The sequence below is a fragment of the Amaranthus tricolor genome, chromosome 4 (assembly GCF_026212465.1).
Source record: "Amaranthus tricolor cultivar Red isolate AtriRed21 chromosome 4, ASM2621246v1, whole genome shotgun sequence".
NCBI classification, from domain to species: Eukaryota; Viridiplantae; Streptophyta; class Magnoliopsida; order Caryophyllales; family Amaranthaceae; genus Amaranthus; species Amaranthus tricolor.
Genome location: NC_080050.1, coordinates 29,462,416 through 29,482,413, shown reverse-complemented (window position 1 = coordinate 29,482,413; position 19,998 = coordinate 29,462,416). Strand labels below are relative to the sequence as shown.

At 36.0% G+C, this 19,998-nt stretch overlaps 1 protein-coding gene across 1 annotated transcript; it reads right to left on the bottom strand.

Moving 5' to 3' along the window:
- Positions 1 to 853: 853 nt before the first annotated feature.
- Positions 854 to 19,754, bottom strand: LOC130810104 (protein GIGANTEA). Its single transcript, XM_057676053.1, has 16 exons — positions 19,562 to 19,754; positions 18,887 to 19,037; positions 18,619 to 18,728; positions 12,833 to 12,904; positions 12,656 to 12,710; positions 12,402 to 12,544; positions 11,934 to 12,208; positions 9,517 to 9,572; positions 6,900 to 7,140; positions 6,662 to 6,812; positions 6,308 to 6,517; positions 4,220 to 5,782; positions 3,216 to 3,284; positions 2,839 to 3,057; positions 2,121 to 2,213; positions 854 to 1,590 (listed from the first exon to the last, which is right to left on the bottom strand). The coding sequence occupies exons 3-16, from the start codon at positions 18,703 to 18,705 to the stop codon at positions 1,291 to 1,293; spliced, it is 3,534 nt and encodes a 1,177-aa protein (XP_057532036.1). The 5' UTR covers positions 18,706 to 18,728; positions 18,887 to 19,037; positions 19,562 to 19,754; the 3' UTR covers positions 854 to 1,290.
- Between the last annotated feature and the right edge of the window lie 244 nt (positions 19,755 to 19,998).

The window sequence follows — 19,998 nt, the reverse complement described above, 5'->3', positions numbered from 1 at the left end:
AGTTCTTCCTTCCTTCAACAAGAATTCATTCCAACAAACCCAGAAATTCAAATCAAATCCAAATCCGATTTGTACCTCATCCTCTTCTTGCTCGTCTTCAAGATCCTTCTACACCTCTTAATTCTCAATCCCATCAATGGTTTCTTCTTCTTCTTTTTCAGTTTTTCTACCTCCTTTTTCTTTTCAGTTTTTCTCTTCTTTCTACTGCTGCTGTTGTATGAGAATTGTACCTCAATTGTACCCCAACTCCCACGTTCACTACTATTAAAAATTAAAAAAAAAAAAAAAAAATTTTTTTTAAGTCGTTGTTACTAATAGCGACTTAGGGCATTTTCATTTTTTTTTTCTCGTCATTCGCTGTTACTAACAGCGACTTACCCGAGGCTAGGCTTGGATGTACGGAAGCTTATTTTGGGACATAAGCTTTCCCGAATCTTATATTCGGAATTAAATTGTTTATTTATCTTATTTTTTTCAATCTTTCCCCAGCCTATACCATCCTCTGGGCCTGATCCTTCGCTGAGCTCAACAGCAGCTCTAAGCCCAACAGCCTCCCCTGCCTAGCTGAGCCCAACAGCACCCACCCCTCCTGCCCGCCTCTTTCCTCTACTGGGCCTCTAGCTTTTATTAGAGTATATAACATATCCTAGGACTTCAACCATCAACTTAGATATACACTAATCAAATGCACCGACAAAATATATAATTAAAATAAAGTTTATTCCCTTATCCATTTAAATTTCCTACACAAAACAAACTGTGAAAAAACTCTTGCTTCCATATACGTCATGTAGCAAATTTAAACGGACGGAGAAATGTAATCCTAGTGCGGAAAAAACCGAGAGGAAGGGGATAATATGAACTGTTTTTTATACATGTACTTGCCATTTGTTGTCTTTTCACAGGCATGATTATGTTACAAAGAGGTGAAGTATAAACACTGATGAAGGAAATAATACCATAAGAATACATTTTTTCTAGTATTTTATCCTGCATAAACATGTCATCTAAATACAGACAAATAATCCGGGCGTGTCAAGGCAGAAGCACGAGCAGGCAATGGTTCTCGAGACTATGCTTACCTACTTATTTGTGATCACTGGGCATTTCCTGTGTCACAAATACAACTGGGTTTTACATTACTGCGCTAAAGGACCTATTTTTCACCTCCTAGGAATCATTTTGCCTAAAGACTGTTAGGATTGGATTAATTTTCCTCGGTTTGAACGAACCAATAACAGCTTAGGTGTGATCTCAGAATATGTATTAAAACGGGAAAGGAAGTCGGACTCAGACGGTTATTGTACACCCTAATTCCTTTGCTGCCATATCGAGATACTCGATAGTCTTTGCCCGTGATAGTCGACTATGAGCTTCCCATGTCAAACATCTTTCAATATCTGCGTGCCAGTCGATGATGCCTAAATGTAAGTATTGGAAGGGTGATCCATGGATTCCACTTTTATTTTCCTGTTTAAAACTCAGTTTTATTGATCCGTTCTGCTGTATATCTCGAAGAACCGATGTGCTTAGAGCACGCACATGTGCACTTGGATGAGAGAGGCACGTAACTGTAGCTGGTAGACGGCACTGCATTACAATAGGAAACAATATATGTCAAGTGAGATCTTAATGGCGTTAGGGTAATAGAATATTTGTTCAGAATTCTTCCCCGGTCTACCTCTATTTTCGATCGATTGTGACCACTTGAAAAAAAGAGCATATGGCTCTAAGGTCGCTAAAATCTTACAATTCTTTCACGTATCACACCCATTAGCACGAACTAGCAACCATTTCTCTCATATATATCCCAATGTTATGAAATGGCTCCCATTTATGTGGGCTCGGGGAGTTGGATGTACGCAACCATACCCATGTTAGTGATAACAAAGAGGTTGATCTGAATGACCCTTGGTAGCAAACATCTACAACTTCACATAAATAAGAAGTGTAAGTGATTTAATGAGTCATTTTAATATAGCCCATTATAATTCAAAACCAAAGAACTAGGAATCTTTGGCCCCATGAAATAAGGGACGGACATTTTTGTCCCACATATGCGACTAAAAAATATGGCAGAAGTATATGACGGCAGAGATTGCTTGAGGTACTACTTATACCTTCAAAAGATTAGAGAGGCCATCTGCAACAGCTAATCCAGATTCGCCCCATTTCAGCACAGTTTGAACTGCTCTGGCAGTAGCCTCTAGCAGCTGTCAAAAAGTTACACAGAACATCAAAGTTCATTAGCTCTGGTGACAATAGAATCCGTTATGAGATAGATATCCTAAGATAATTTCGCTAATTTATATACGTGTTATATACTATTATTGTGATTACTCTGAATTAGGGGTGTTCAACGTGCCAGGCCCCCATTTTTAGCCCTATCTGGCCCGTTTTTAGAATGGCTTTGTAAGGGTCAGGCCGAAAACAGGTTCTAGTATAATTAAAATGAAGCGTGCTATAAAGAGCTCAATAAGTTTCCGAAACGGGCCTTTGTAAATAGCATAATTAATGTATTATTCAAATATTATAAAGACCAATTATCAATATTTTTTCAATTTAATTATTATAAATGATAGTTTAATTGTTATAAATGATAAATGCGGATTAAAATATTTTTTAGTAATAAAAATGGGCTGGATTGGTCAGGGCCGGGCTTTCAAAGCCAGGACCATTTAAAGCCCATATGAAGTTTAGTGGGCCCTTATCAAGCCCGGACTCTGAATTATGTTATTGTATGACAAGACAATCATTGGATTACAAACAGGTTTACAACACTGAGAAAATGAAATTGCTTCAAGGATGACTTAGAAAGGAATTCACAAAATATGTTACCTCCAACTGAGGCAGGGTGCAAGCTTCTCCATCAACAAGCATTCCATCTGTGGCACGTAGAAGAAGATCTGAAGCACTTGTCAGTATGACCAATGACTCCGGGGTATCAGAATTTCTCATCAATTCCACCATTAGCTTTACGATCCGTTGGTTAACCTTCCACATTTTCTGGCCTTGATCGTCATCTTTGGCAATCCAAGGCTGTAATTCCCTTTCCGCCTGATCAAAAAATGCATGTGACTAAACAAACGCGTATGGATTATATAAGATTGAATTTTATAGACTTGACACTGAATTTCCTTCGTTTTTCTAGGAAGCTATTCTGAGAAAGAGAGACGGGTCATAGCAATGGAGTTAAAGAACGGACAAAATTGGACCTGAAGAACAATTGCTGCAGCTGCTTTAGCCGGTGATGCGGATACAACATTGCATAATGCATCAACAACCTGAATAAAACATAACGTAACGATGATTCAAAAATAAATAACGTAAAGACATGACAAAGATGTCAATATGTAATTCCTAATGTGCTGATATTACTGAAGTACTCCCTCCGTTCTTTTATGTTTGCCCCCCTTTTGTCCGCTTTAGAATACTTTTTATTTCTGGAAATTATTTGGACAATATTATCCTAATTAGAAAGTTTTATTTTTCATATTTTGTGTATTAATGATTGCTAATCAATGTAATTATGGATTTTTTAAAACATAAAAATTTATTTTTATCTATTTCCAAAACTATCATTATTATTTGGAAACATTACCGTATAAAATACAAACTTTCACTGATTCCCCTACAATAATACCAACTTTTGATTAAACATGAATAATACCAACTAAGGGGATGTTTACTCAGAATAATAGTACTAACTTTTGTTTATAGGTTGTTTGACAAAAAACAAAGGTAAATTAATGGTTAAACAAAAGTTAGTATTCTTCTAGGAAAACACACCCTTAAGTTGGTATTATTCATGGTTAATGAAAAGTTGGTATTATTGTAGGGAAATTAACAAAAGTTTGAGTAATTTTTTCTTATTATTTTGTAGTATTTTTTTAATATAATAATACCTTAGTTGCTCTAGAAAAAACCATTTTGTTAATTTATGAGTTTATTTCATAGTGGACAAACATAAAGGAACGGAAGGAGTATCGCATAACAAAAAGGTAACATTATTTCTGTTGAATAATGTTGAATCAACAAACGCAAGCCAACATGAGCAAATTCATATCACAAACATAAGCATTACTTTCTCCGTACCTAAGAAATTGCACCCCATTTTTTAGTTGTAATATCAATTTATATTGGGAGAATAAGACAAAACATTAGACGATGAAAGAATAGAGTGGATGAGATGTTAGGGGATATAAGTATGCATGGATACCTGTCTCCATCCTTGCTGCGCAGACGTACTTTCTGCACTAGGTTGTGTTTCGGGTGACGCAATCAACTTGTGCCAAAGGAGTGAAACAACCGAGAAGCATAGCTCTTGCTTCTCTTCAAGCACTGATTGCAGGAAAATCTGTACACTGCAATTAAATCCTATATGCCTGTCCATTGTGAGGAATTGAGCCAAATCGGATGCATCAAACTGAAAGCTTGCAACCCTTTTGCCCGCGGTATTTACAGCATCTCCAGTTGAGTACACAGACTTCCCACCGTTCGGTAAATTCTTCGAACGGGAAGGATTATCACATGACAACGCTGACGGAACTTCTGATAGAAAACATAGATTGGTTGTAGATTCATTAGGCGTCCTTCCGTTGGTAACGGTCGAGTCCCTCCACACAGGAGTATGAGACAAATGTGCCTCTAATGGTTCTGCCTTGTGGGCAATTGATGCAACCGTCTTGCTATGAATATCAATTAAGTTGTACAACGATGATGCCCGGTTGTGGATCTCGTTATCCCATTTACACCGCATTAAAACCGAAAGAGCATTCATGCAAGCCTTCGATCGCCTGAAAAGTTCGGAAATATGGGCAGCAACCATAGCAGCGGCAACTATTTCATTAGAACTGTAGCCCCATGATGTACCGATGGTTGATGGTTTCAGTGAAAACAATGCTTCTAGAATTGCCAAAATTCTACGAGTATGACGGATCGCAGAGTCAATTCCATCCTTGAAATCATGAGATGAACCATTTAATTTGACGGGCTTTGCAATTTCCTCGGAATTTTTGGAACTTGAAGGATTAGATACACTCACAACCAAAGGAAAAAGCTGAAGCTCACAGGCTAGAGCACAAACAGCAGCTAGAACGTAAGAATCAAATGTCACAACAGGACCTTGTTTTTTTACTTTCTTACTTTTCGATTCTCTTTGTCTCTTCGAATCCTTCGAACTTGAAGCACTAGATTGACTTGATCTCAAGTATTTGGAAGAGCTTCCAGCATAGTGATCCTCGACCCTTGAAGTTTTCCCGTTTGTGTGGGCTTCATGACTGACACAAACAGTTAACACGACAAATAGCAATCGTGAGGCGAGCTCTACAGTAGCACATGACTCCAAGAACAATGAATGAACCATGGTGCGAAGCTCTGCCACAGCAAGGTTTTTGGATGCCGGGCCTGCTTCCGAATTGTATCTTGATCTTCGATTTTCTTCCGAAGAAGACTCGAATGGAAATGTTCTTTGAAGAACTGCTTCGACAGTGGCCACAAATATTTTCGTAAGACATGCTTCGGATGGACTTCCTCGAGGAAGGTACTCCAATACTTTAAGGAGAGGTATGTACAAGTTCCATGATAAAAGAGGCGGTTGTAATGGTGTAGCAACTATTATTTCAGGCAGATCAACGGCTGAAGAACTTAGCGGTATCAGACCATAAGCAGCTTCCCATATGGTACATATTCGCCATTCCACCTCCGGACCATGGGCACAAAGCATTGATGCAATACCCTGGGCAGTAGCTTCAATAGTAGCTTCGGCAGCCGGCATTTCTATCTGATTAAAAAAGTTTATATTTCGGTTATGAAATCACAGCATTTTTCAGAGGTGTGACTAGGCCCCCATTTTAAGCCCTTATCCGGCCCGTTATTAGTAGGGCTTTGTAAGGACCGGGTTGAAAACAGGCCGGGCGAAAAACAGGTTCTACAATAATTAAAATGAAGCGGGCTATAAAAGGGCTCAATAAGGGTCGAAAAAGGGTCTTTGTAAATAGCATAATTAATGGATAATTTAAATATTATAAATAGAAATGTCAATGGAGATTATTAATATTTTTTCAATTTCATTATTATAAATTGACAAATGGGGATTACAATAATTTTAAGTATTAAAAATGGGCCGGACCGGGCTTTTCAAGCCCGCCCGGCCAATTTAAAGCTCATATTAAGTTTACTTAAGCTAGGCCCGGTCCTTATCCAGCCCGTTGAACACCCCTATTCACCACCAATCCCCTCCCCCCCCCCCCCCACACACACACACACAAAAAAATCCAAAATCCCAGCATAAGCAGAAAATTTGTACCTGCTTTCTGTAGCATGAAATATAGCCGCCTAAAGGTTCGTGCTGGACGTCAACCCCCTCGACTTGTCTCAATGGCGGAAAAAGCAAGGCAGGCTGAGATAGTATACGGAACAACAATGCCGCCGCTGCATCTGCTGCGATACCTTCTCTCATAGACATTGCAATACCAATTGCTCTTAGAAAATGAAGGTGCATCCAGTTTCTTGGCAACTGTACAAAATTAAGGCATACCTTAGCATCGAAGAAAAACTAAAGGTTTGCATTCTAAATGAACAATCAAAAAAATGTATATCTAATGGCAAGTGAATCAATTGAGGCCCATGGAAAAAATTTACGCATAAAAAGTGATCTTACTCTCATCCCAGTTGCATAATCTTCAGCCGCCCGCAGAAGTTCTACAAGTTGCACGGCTGCATCAAGTGCATCTGGAGCCCACGATGGCGGTGCTTCAAGAAGTCCAAGCAACAGTCTCTGAGTGGCACTTGGTGTTGCTATAGCATAATAACTTCCTCGAGAAAAAAATTATAGATAATACTAATAAAAATACATAACATCAAAATAATCAAACCGAGTTTATGTTCCAGAAATTTACCGATGGAATAATCTAGCATATGGTTCAATTGCAGGTAAACCAGCAACTAAATGCTCGTCCAAAGCTGTCGTTGGAGGAGGAAGCAGAAGGGCAGGAACAGCAACTGCCGTTAAACTAGCGGTCTCATAGCGGGTAACTTCCTCGTCACAGACACTTAATATAACACCAGCACCATTTGCAACAGCCCAACGAGGAGTCGATGGCATCAACTGAGGATGCTTTCCATTACCCCGAGAAGAAGCTGCAGTACAGAGGTAAATAGAAATTACCCTTTTAAATATAATTGAAACAGTTTTATATGCATTTTGCTCACAATACGAAAGATTCAGATTACAGTATTAAACTAGCCTGTTAGCTTCCTGCTTGACAATACCGGGTAATTCAATTTAAAGACCCCTTTCTCCACTTGTTTGTTAAAGGTCATTACTTAGCTGCTATGTTACTTGGACTCGGGTACTGATGTTGGATACCAGTACGTGTCCAAGTGTCGGATACGTCAAGATATGCAATTCTATGCCTAAAATGAAGTGTTTAAGTGCCATGCCAATGTCCGAGGATCAAGGATCGGACACGGGTACGTGAAGCAAAATGAAGAGTCCGAGTAATACTTGGTCATATTTCATTGTCTTAAACTGGCTTGTTAGCCATTTTGCTTGACAATATCGATTAACCTACACTTCCTCTCCACTTATATGAAAATATAAAATATGAAAGCACGCATGCACAAGTCTGCTCACACCTGTAGAGATAGAGAAAGGCACACGGAGATGCACAAACACATAGTCACACTCACTTAAAGTCAACTGTGAGTTGTACATATACATCTATACACACACGCACACACCCGCACTAAAGCACATGCACATGCACATGCACACGCACACATACGTGTAGTCACTTAAATGCAAGTGTGAGTTTTACATTTAAGCTAACCGTATAGTTGGAATTTGGAAATAAATAAATAAAGAAAACTAGGCATGTGAGAACCTTTTTTGTATTGGTTCTCTCTCGAGTGACTTTCTCTTTTTATTTCCTCTATGATCACCACAAATATGTGATATTGGTTTTGTCATCTTTATCAAAAATGTCACTAGTAATATAAATCTTAATTTCTCTCGGTAACCTTCCAATTAGGCTTGGAGAAAAATAGGATCTATATAGAAGTTTTAAAAGTCTTAGTTTTAGTAGTCTCTTAAATAATACTCCCTTTTTTTTAAAGAAATAGATCTAAGTATTAATGAAGTGAAAATCAAGAAATTTGAATAAAAGTGGTAAAAAGGTATATTTTATGAGAAAATGATAGAAATGTGTAAATGAGATTAAAAGTAGGTTATATGTGTAGGTGAGAATTAAAGAAAGAGTATGGATCATGGCCACAATACAAATGAGGCAAATTCGGTAGGACGAACCAAAAAGAAAAAATGAGCCTAATTCTTTGGGACGGAGTGAGTACTCATCAAGATAATTATAATTTTCAATTTTGGAAATTAAGATCAAACTCTTTCCTAAACAACAGATTGTAATTAGAACACATCACTTAAAATTTCGTATAAGAAATCTAGTGTTTGAAACTGTAGTTACCAAATGCAACATTAAAGGAGAAAGATATCATCGCCAAGTGTATTTCAAATTCAGTTACATTGATGCCGGGGAGATCCACAATAGAAGCAATTCACCTTATGAGACAAATAATAGAGTACGATAGGGCTAGAAAAAAGACTTGAACATGGTTTTTATTGACATGAAAAAGTATACGACAAGTTACCAAGAGAAGTACTTTGGTGGACAATGATAAAGAGGGTATTTCCAAGAAATATATTAATATAGTACAAGATATGTATCAAGATATAAAGACAAATATTAAGACATGTGAAAAGGTAATAGATTACTTCAATCATAAATCACAATTACCTTCATCTAGGCTCGGCCCTAAGCCCCTTTCTTTTTGTTAAGCTCCTAAATGAGATAACTCGATTGATAGAAGGAAACATGTCTTGGTGCATGTTGTTTGCTAATGACATTTTTTTGGTAAATAAGACTAGAGATGGGGGTAAATGCTAAGTTAGAACAATAAAGACAAGAATTGGAGTCATGGGAATTGAAATTAAGTTGGAGTAAGGAGTAAATGAAGTACAACTTTAGCACAAACGAGATAACGTGAGGCACAATAAAGCTAGAACAGAAAGAAATTGCTCTAAGCAGATGCTTCAAATACCTTGGCACTGTTGTAATTTGCTATATTACTACATGCCTAAAACTTTAGCACCCAACAAGACACTTAACTACTAAAAGAGAGTCAATAACATAGAGCCCTACACAAAGACCTGGAAATACACCAATGTGGTAAGATGAGGGTTATTAATTAGACAAATATACATGTACCTTAACTTGATAAACAAGACACAGTATTATCACACAATTTATTTTTCACACAAGCTCCACCGCTACCACATCATTCTCAAGCTACCAGTTAGGTGCATTGCATATTTTGGAAACTTCCACTTGTTTAATTAAATAAAATTAGTAGAGAAACAAAAACCACAACATGTATACAGCTATGAAAAGCAAATCGAGAGCTCTTCAAAGCAATGTCTCCTTTAATGAAAAATATTCTTACCAATCATAGGTGGCTTGAGTTCTCCAGCGGCATACCTTCCCATAACTCCACCGCACCTGCAATTGTTAGTAAGAGAGTGTTGAACCATCAAAAAGTGATATATAGATGAATTTACACATAAATCCATTTACGATAAGTATAAATAACCCTTTAACACCTCAAGAAACATACAAATCATGTCTAACGGATCATTAATATGATAGAAATTCAGGCAATGAAAAGGAACACAAAAGGGACAGGCAGTATCAGCAAAGACCTGAGATAGAAAATTGGCACTCCATAATCCCCATACCTAGCCACACTCTACCATTTACCCCTAATCCCAATTCTCCTTTTCACCTACATCCTTGATATGCAACTCCCATCATATTCTTCAACCCCCCAATAGCAGGCAAATCAAACGCAGAAAGTTCAGCAGGTACAGTTTCACAACCCCCCCCCCCCCCCCAAAAAAAAAAAAAGAACCCCCCATGAGAAACAATTGAACTTCTAATGTATAAGTTAGATTTAGTCGCAAACCCACTCATAAAGCCAACTTCATTAATTTATCAAAAAAGGTTGGATGCCTGATGTATTGTGCAGCCAATTCGACAAGCTGCTAGCGGAAATTCTTATAAGTCCTTGTTTACTTAATAAATTCAAACATGAGAAGGCCAAAGAAGTAGATGATTGTAGTGGTTTGAACAGCTAACATAGAAACTACTTCTCGATCCCATAAAATAGAGAACTTTCTTACCAAGGTCCCCAAGGAAAGTGGAACATCCCACCAAAATTAGCACTTCCTACATACAGCTGAACAAACTATACTACTTAGAAGCTAAATTTCAGTGGCAAAATAAATTGGTAGAATTAACGATAAGTCAAACTATAGGTGTCAAGTGGTCTCATAAAAAACTATAAACAACTAATAATAACCTAATTCCTAGGCCTAGCAAAACTAAACCCTATCTACTAACTCAACCAAAACAAAACCCAAAATTACCTCGTTAAGGTTGAGGTTAAAATTTTGAACCTGAAAAAAAAAACTTTTTTAATCGTTTAATTAAATGGTTCCATTTCAGGTCGAGTCAACCCGTATTGAAATTCTTTAGTGTTCACCTGTGGTGTCAACTAAGATTCAAATTTTGATTTGCTAATTTGTATGATGAACATCTGCCAAATGCCTGTGGTGTCAACTAAGATTCAAATTTTGATTTGCTAATTTGTATGATGAACATCTGCCAAGTGTGAATTCTGATTTGCTAAGTCTAAATTTTGATTTGTTAGTTTTGATCATGAACATTTTCTAAGAGTGAATTCTGATTTACAATCTGTTAAGTCTAAACCTGATTCATAATTTGCTAAGTCTGTTAACTAAAAAAAATCAATATTGCTTCAGGTTGATAAAAAAATAAATAGGTGAAATGAATATTTTAAGTGTCTTCACTCGATTAAAAATATCAGGTTTAATGGGTCAAATCAAGTCGACCTAATATGTGAAAAGTAGGTTAAGGTCCTGATTTCCAACCTATATTACTGAACTAACCCATTTATACACAACCTAAACCCAACCCAACTTCTCAGGCTGCTAATTGTTAATTGTAGACATACCCTTTCCAAAACTGTCAAGCACAACCTACGACCTTTCGTATCGTCATTATATCTATATTATGACTTTAAGGCTTTCTTTTCCTTCTCATGCTCAAAGCACCACCACTACCACAACCATAACTCTACAGTTGAGCCCTTTTGCACTCTACTCTTCCCATCCCTACCATAGCCATTAGGAGGTGCACTATACGCCAACAATTCCGGTGCACATCTACACTGTTCCCAACACTAAGATTAACCCCTTCTCTCGTTTAAACACTTTAACATTTCTCCACCATGAAACATAGTGTAAAAATGTTCCCGATTGCGATAACGGAACGGTGATGGAGTGATGCGATTAACGCAATGCCCAAAAATCGGTTGAATCATAATATATCCCTTGATATGGCCCAAAACACGGCTTTTTAACACCTTTACAACACGAGAAATATTTGATCGTTTGTTTTGAAAACTTTTACAATGTGGGTGATGCGACGCAATATGGCCTTGTTTTACACTATGCTATGAAACCTTAACCGCAAACACTTAGAACCCTAGCAACCACCAGTTTCCACCAGCTTCAATTCTTACTAGCAGAAAACGCACAACCATATTAGAATATAGAAGGGACATAAAGTAGGGATCAAATGTATATTATAGTTTGTACTTTTTATTCTGGTATATTATAGTTTGGACTTTGTACAACACTCAAAGTATAGGTACTTTTACGCTACAAGACGCATCAAATCAAAGCATCCACATCCAAAAATTTGCAAAAACTCCATACCACCACAGAAATTCAGAGATTGAGTAACTAGATTGGTGAATTACTCTAATGAATCACGTACCATCGAAAGTAATCACTTTTGATACCAAGAGGTGCTGCAAGCAATATGTCAGTGATCCAAGGGGACAAAGGCCTTGAAGGTCTTCGTTCACTTTGCCCAGAAGAGCCATGAGATGATTCGACACTTGAACCATTGCTGCAAGAAGCATGATCTTTACTGCTGGTGCAGCCTTCTGAACTTTTCTGGCGCTCAACCTTGTAGATTGGGCGATTATAGTGAGTCAATATTCGCAGAATCTCCCCACATGCTAGTGCCCACTGTTCAGAATACTCGTTCTGCAAAACAGATAGCAATGTATGTCCTCTTCAGCTAGACTTAAGAGATCACATCGACAATGTGACAAATATAACATCATACCTTGCAATCTATGGAACTTAAAAATTTAATAGTTAGGCGGCTAAAAGCATTACATATAGCACTGTAGAAAAAAAACATGCAAGAAAGTTCATCAGAGTATGATATACATACCTCGTCATTTGGACAGAATAAAGAAATGAAAGACGCAAAAGGAGGCCTATCCTTATCATATACTAGTGTGCCATCGATAATGATAGAAATGATAGGAAGAACAACAGTGTGGCCATGCTCTGGATGGTGGAGAACAAATGTAGCTGAATATTGTACAAAGCCATACGTCAATTCCCTTCTCCAGTTAAATAAATAATGAAAAATCAATGTAATTGTATTTAAATCAACTAAAAAGTATCAAACATGATTTTTACCAAGGACGTCATCAAAAAGGCGTTTTTCAATGGACGGATAACGGTTCCGAATTAACTGGAAAGAAAGAGAAGGTTAGATAAACTAGTTAGAAACTGGTTGAACAGTCATATGAAAGAAGTACAAGAAAAAGAGGGGTAACAAAGACTGTGGTACACAAAAAGATAAATAATTATTACCTCGCCAATATCTTCAGGAAATTGTTCTGATATAAATTGTCCAAAGTATTCAACATAAGCCGTAATTTGAGCCTATTAGGAAAATAGAAAACAAATGCGTAAAAAATAAAGAGCCGCGATGATTTGAAATAGGGAATTCATCAAGTTGACAGACCTAATACTTTGATTATGAGAATCAAACATATCGATAGATAAATAATTTAATTGTTCATTGCAATTAAACAATAACAACCAAAGTAATCAGCAAGAATGAAACAATTAAAGTTTAGAATATGACTATAGAAGAGACTAGAGAGATTACATACATATTTATTGTAGTAATCGGAAACAACATCTTTGTTAGTTTTATCATTAATAAGGGTAACGTTGTGTACATCCAAACCCTCCCAAACCGCACCCTAATTGGGACTGTGGGAGTCACTTAATGGTAAGGTAAATAATATAATGGAATATAATATAAAGAACGAAAAAACAGTTAACTACAACAAGCTACTTGGATCTCTTTGCTGGCAGAACATGAAGGATCAAACTAAACACATCCTTACTCCTCAAAAACTTAACTCACACACGTAGAAATGAAACCAAAGAAGAAAATTACACAAAGCTAGTTAGCGAAGAAATAATGCAGAGCATATATAGCCAAGAACAAACAACATTAGAAGCAATATCATACTAATAATTGGAAAATTTGTAAATAGATGGAGACCAAAATAATATTAAAAATATAATCGTACAAGACAATCACATGGTATGGCTAAACCCCAGCAAAGAGATTATGCAGATTTAACTCCCTAAAGAAGAAACGAAGGCAAGAAGTTAAGGATATTCTTCAAATACATTATATCCTCATAAGTACTTTTTTCAGTGTCCTTTACTCCTTTATTCTACATACAATTTGCATGAGTTTAATTTACAGGCTTTACTACAACTTACAACCATCTATCTGATATGGATAACAAGAACAACCTATTTTCTTGATCCATAAATATATTCTAAAAAGTATTTTCCATGGTTTAGAAAAGAAAAAGCAGTTACCATAACATCATCCTTTAAAGCAGTTAATGAGAATATGTGTTAAGAATCCAACAAGTAGCGCAAACTAGGAGCCAGACCCAAAATCATGTTGAAAGTTATGCCTTGAAGGGTGTAAGCCATGAACTAGGCAATTAGCAAATGTGCAAGAGAAAAAAGGGCAAACAATAATACCCAATTTAATAAGATTCACCAACTTGGTTACGTCTTCTTCCTAGGCTAGTGTTTTGTATTTTGTGTTTAAAGCATAATAAAACTACTAGCTTAATCTCAATACAAGAAGGTATTACATTAAGGGAGATGATAAATATGAATTAGGAAGATAAGAAGAGAGATAAATACGAGATTTAGAATATGACTATGGAATAGTCTAGAGAGATTACATACATAGAAACTCAAGCCTGGCTTGGCTTGGCTTGGCTTGGCTTAATTACAACATACAACATATGTCCATATATATAAGCAAGATGGTAAGTCCAATGTGCATGATTTAATCCCTATCGTTCCAAAAGTCCAAATGCAACAAGACAAAGGTTCAAGCATCTTTGTGCCTACCAAGGCTTAACTACACTTTATCAAGGCCTTGGGCACCCTTCTCAAGCTTCAACAAATTCTAATGCTCAACACCAAATGATCCATGTTCAAAGAGCGTGACCATAAAGCATGTGTCAAGTAATCAATTAAATGGCCTAATCCAAAAAAAATCCCTGCACCATACAAATTCATGTGAAATCACCTATGACTAAGATTCCATAACAACTATAAGTCCAATATGTTACTGAAGTCATATTTGTCAACAGTCTTTGCTTTGACTTTAGTCCACCCAAGTCAATTTCAAAAACAAAACCTTCAATTAACAAACAAACCCAACAACACCCTAATCACTTAGCCAGAGTAACTAAAGAGATATATGCAGTATGCACACGAATTTCCTACAAGGACCAAAATGGAGCATGGACTAAAAGACTTGCTAAGTCTTGCAAAATCAACCAAGATCATCTAGTGAGCTTGTTGATTGGAAATTGGACAAAAAAAATCAAAATTTTCTTAAATATCAAAATTGCGTCAAATTTTGATTTCATCAAACAAACATATGGATGAAGTTGTGAAAGAGAACATGAACATCGAAAATTTGAGCATGCCAAACAAAATATTAAAACAACAACGATTCCATGCACAATCGATTATGGAACAGTCACCACCTTCATAACTCTAGCCTCACCAATGTATTATAAATCATCTTCAATCAAAAAAAATACCAAAAAAATTATGTTACTTCAAGTTTAAGAACATGAATGACTCTTAAGTGAAATTATAACTACCCTTGAGAGTACCCAATTTCATCAAAATTATAAACATGATTAACAAAAGCATAATTCTCATGCCTAACCCAAAAACATAACTAGCTTAGCATAACTATTCCTAGACTTGTAATCAAACATTAAATTATGACCCTTAACAAATAATTACCCAAGTCATGACTCTTGTCAAAATTTTCCCTAATAAGACATTATTCCATTAGTTTTACTTCTTACAAGAACACCGTTTCTAAACACCAATTAAAGAAATTATGTAACAGTAACGAAAAATAAACCCTTCAAATCAAAGCTTAGCAAAAAAAACTCAATATACAAAACATAGCAACCAAATAGCAAGGAATTATATCTTAATCAAAACTTATAAGAGGATGCCGAAAAACAACGCAAGAGTATAATCAAAAAGTCTCCTCCTAAAATAAAACCTTGTAGAAAACAAACTCATAACTTCGGAATGTGAAAAATCAAGATGAATTTCAAAATTCTTACCATCTCATGAATGGGGATGAACAACAACACACTCTTGAAGAGTAAACATAATTGGAGACACTCTTTAGCCATAAAAAGTGATTCCAACAACATCAAAAATCACATCCAATCTCTTCTCATAGAGACACATACAACCTTTTCTCAAAACCTCCTTTGAGAAACAAAAGTCATTGGTAGATAATATTTTCGGACTACTTCTTCCTACTTTGATTTTGCTTTTCACCTTCAAGGTACTTTCAAACACCAATCAACCTTGTTTTTATCTTAAATTGCCCCCAAAAAAAATTTCTAAAATTCATAAATTCTAGCTTCATAGTTTATTGTGGCATGTTGAACACAACTCAAAAACATCAAAGAATACCACAATAAGCTCAACCAAACCTCTTGCTCTTGATATCAATTGTTACGAACATAACAAGTAGCAGAAGCTAGGATCACGGCCCAAAATCATATCATAAACTATAAATTGAAGGTATATGTCATGAACTAAACACTTAGCATGAAATAAATAAAAACGATTATAGCAAATTTAGTGAAGTTCACCAACTAGGCTACATCCCCTTTCTAGGCTAGTATAATGTTACTAGCTCAATCTCAATACAAGAAGATATTACATCAAGGGATATAATAAATATGAGTTAGGAAGATATGTGGAGAAAGAGAGAAATACAAGACACTGAATATAAGTATGGAAGAGACTTGAGGCTTGAGAGATCACACATATGGAAGCTCATGCCTTTAGCTTAGCTTGACTTAGTTACTATATAGAACATATGTCGATATATATAGGCAAAGAGGTAAGTCCCCATTCGTCCAAATGTGCCTAGAAAAAGGTTCAAGCATCTTTATTCTTACCAAGTTTTGACCACAAGTTGTTGTGATCATAATCGTTTGCTATTATGGTTCATAATCACAAGACGTTAAGATATGATGAAATAGATGGTTTTATAAGGTTTCAGCATATGAAACAATTAACAACAGTGTTTCTAACTCGTAAAAAGATCAAAAGTTAGAAATTTGGAATTTTTAAAGGATAAGGAAAACCGAAGATGACCTAAAGGGAAAGAGTGAAAAAGATTTTAAAAATCTAAAAGTACAGCTTAAGATGGTAGATAATCGAAAATGAATGGAAAAGTATAACTCATAAGAACGACCATTAGGACTGCTTTATTGATTCATGTAGTTGACTATAATGTTTTTGTGTGTTTTTTGTCGTGACTTTCCAAAATTCTTAGATATGTCCTGGTTCATACATAAGCTGGATACAAATTATAAACAGCTAAACAGATTTTCTTTGTGAGCCATGGGTAGGTGTATAGATGAAGTGCGGTAGCAGCTTCCCAAAAGGGGCCAATGAAAACCTCAACTAGACCAAGTTTACAAAATAGAAAGGTTATGGAATCTACCAAATAAAAAGAAGCGATCAATCATCGACATACCTTTAGCACCTTGGCTAACCTATCCAAAACAAGATTACACCCAATATCCTCATTAGCATTAGAGGATTTACTGTAAAGCTTGACCAGAACTATTCAAAGTTTACATTTGAACTGTCAACTAAACTCTTGACTGAACTTGTAGTATTCGATACCTTGGATGAATGAGGGATCCCCTTAAGGTTAAGACTGAAATACTAGAAAAAAATCGAACAAGCTAAGAAACAAAGTCTAGGTATCTTGCAAGGTTTTACAAATTTGGCTTAGAAGACAGCTTGTCGGTTAGCCTGGTATCCTTTGCATAGTTAATCATCTGCTGTTTTAGGAGGGTCAGAAAAACGTAAACATTACTGATGCTTTCCGGAAGAGTCTCATATCACAACCAAACACAAACAGCTCATATGTTATCCAGAGTTCTGGTGAACTTGTGTGTCTTGTGAAGGAACCTTGTTCTCAATCAACAATTTTAAGGGCACTTTAAATGAAGACTTAAAGAAATCAATCTGCATGGATCTCATGATACAGAATAGGAAGTATAAAAAAAAGCATACAAGTCACCATAGATAATTCCCAACATCATGAAAAGGCAGAGAGCAAGAGCCAATGTTTCCAAATCTGAATTTATTAGTAGCTTTCCGCACAATCAAATCAGTCTTGAAAAGGCTTGTAGAAGTATCATGTCCTTGGTTATTGCACATTGACGTACACTTACACATGCCAACATATCGCAAAAATATCACATATTTCATGATAGTGCAACCTAAAAGCTGATTATCAGTGTTCTCCGGAGAAAAGAGAATATTTTATCACAGCCAACCCCCGTAAAATTGCAGATGTCATCACAAAGCCACCAAGTGAACAACTTAGATTCTTCAAATTTACACCAAAATGCAGCAGCGGAGGAGTGGAAACTTAAATATGGTCTTGCTATAATTGTTGCCAAGTCACAGCTCAATCTACTGACTCACAACTTCCACTCATCTTGGTCAACTCCAAATATAGTAAATTTCAGTTTTTCTGTTAATTTCATGAGTCATCCCATTCACTTTTGGCCTGCCTGATGCTAAGTGTCACATATTAAGAGGGGCGATGCTGGCTGCAAGCTTTATGTTGATTTTTCCATGTCGTTTAACTCCTTGATTATTCCGAGGCACTTAATCAATAAATTCCAAGTCCACTTCCGCAGAAAGTCCCAGACAATTATCAATCAACCACCCAAATGAGAAAAACTTAAAAAGTTGGAGCCGATCACATACGCACTCAGCAGTCAGCAGGGCTGTGTTTGGATTCAACAGTCCAAAATTTCACTAGTAACCATAAATGCCCATTTTCCAAGCTAGACAATGTAAACCATCTCCACAAGAGATCTTTATAAACCCATGTTAACAAACACAACATACACAGCAAAAAAAGAGAAGGATCCACGCCCGGAAATATATCATATAATGCACACATAAAAAATGTAAAATCAAAATCAAAAGAATTAAAACGGGAAAAAGATAATAATTGCTACCTTCCTCTGCTGTGCTTCTTGTGGAGCTGGCCAAAATAAAGAGGAGAACTGAAGGCCATCAATCCACCTCTCAGACGAACGCTCCATGAACAGAAATGTTAAATTCTACTCTGTGAAAAACAATATACTTGTTCAACCCAACCACAAACTTCAATTGAAGCCCAAGCTACCAATCAAGGATTAGAATCTCATAATTCAGCATCCCGAGCATCGATCAATGAAGTCAGCTTCCAATTAATCAGTTCTTCTATAAAATAAATATACTTACTTCTTCTTTATAGGTTGTAAATACTCTTTCAACAACAGTTTAGTACACCCAATATAAGCTTCAAAATTCTCTGCTTTTCTTCAAGTATCAAACTCTATAGTCAAGATTCAAGAATCTATTCTTATATGGTACAAAATCCCAAGCTTAATCACTGCATAATACAAGAAAAAAACCCAAATATAATACTATTTAACCAAAACCCCACAAAATCTATGAATGAATGATTAAAAACAGTGTTAGATTACTCAAATCCCAGCTTAATCACTTCATAGTACATGGAAAAATACTTGATAAATCCATAGGAAAAACCAAAACCCCACAAAATCTATGAATGAATAATTAGATTAATCAAATCCCAGCTTAATCACTGCAAAATACATGGGAAAATACTAAATAAATCTATACTCAACATAAGGAAAAATCAAAACCCCACAAATTCTATCCAAAAAAATACTTCTATGTACATATACAGAATGCAAAAAAAAAATAAAAAAACCCACAATTATTTTAAGAAAAAAATTTAACTATAAGCTAATAATTAATTTTTAGAACAATATATAGACATTAAATGGTAAAAAAATTAAAAAGGGTCCAATCAATGATTTAAAAAAAATGAAAAATTAATGAAAGCATATCAAGAAAATATCTAAGAGAAAATAGGGAGAAAAAAAGTACCTGCTCAAGAAGGAAAAAAATATCTGAAGCAGTCATTTTAGTGGTTTATGGGGGAATCTTGATCTATCTCAGTAGACAAAGTGGGTTGCAGAATGAGATTTTTTTTGGAGAGAGAAAGAGATTTGGTAAGAGAGAGAAAGAAGGGGAAGGGAAGGGAAGGAAGGAGATCTTTTTCGGGTCTCTGCGCTAATTTTGTTGCATACGTGGCGATGATATTTTCCTCTCACCTTAGAGGCCGCGTGTGACTCTAAACTAGATTCGTCAATCACTCTCATACACATACATACATGATACATCCAAATATCCAACCATCCATCGTATATACATACATATATAGTTTATATACATACCCATTTACATACACTTGTCATTTGCGGTGTGATACTCGAGTTGACGGGCTCCTTCGATTGCGACCTCCTTGTGATGAGATATTTACC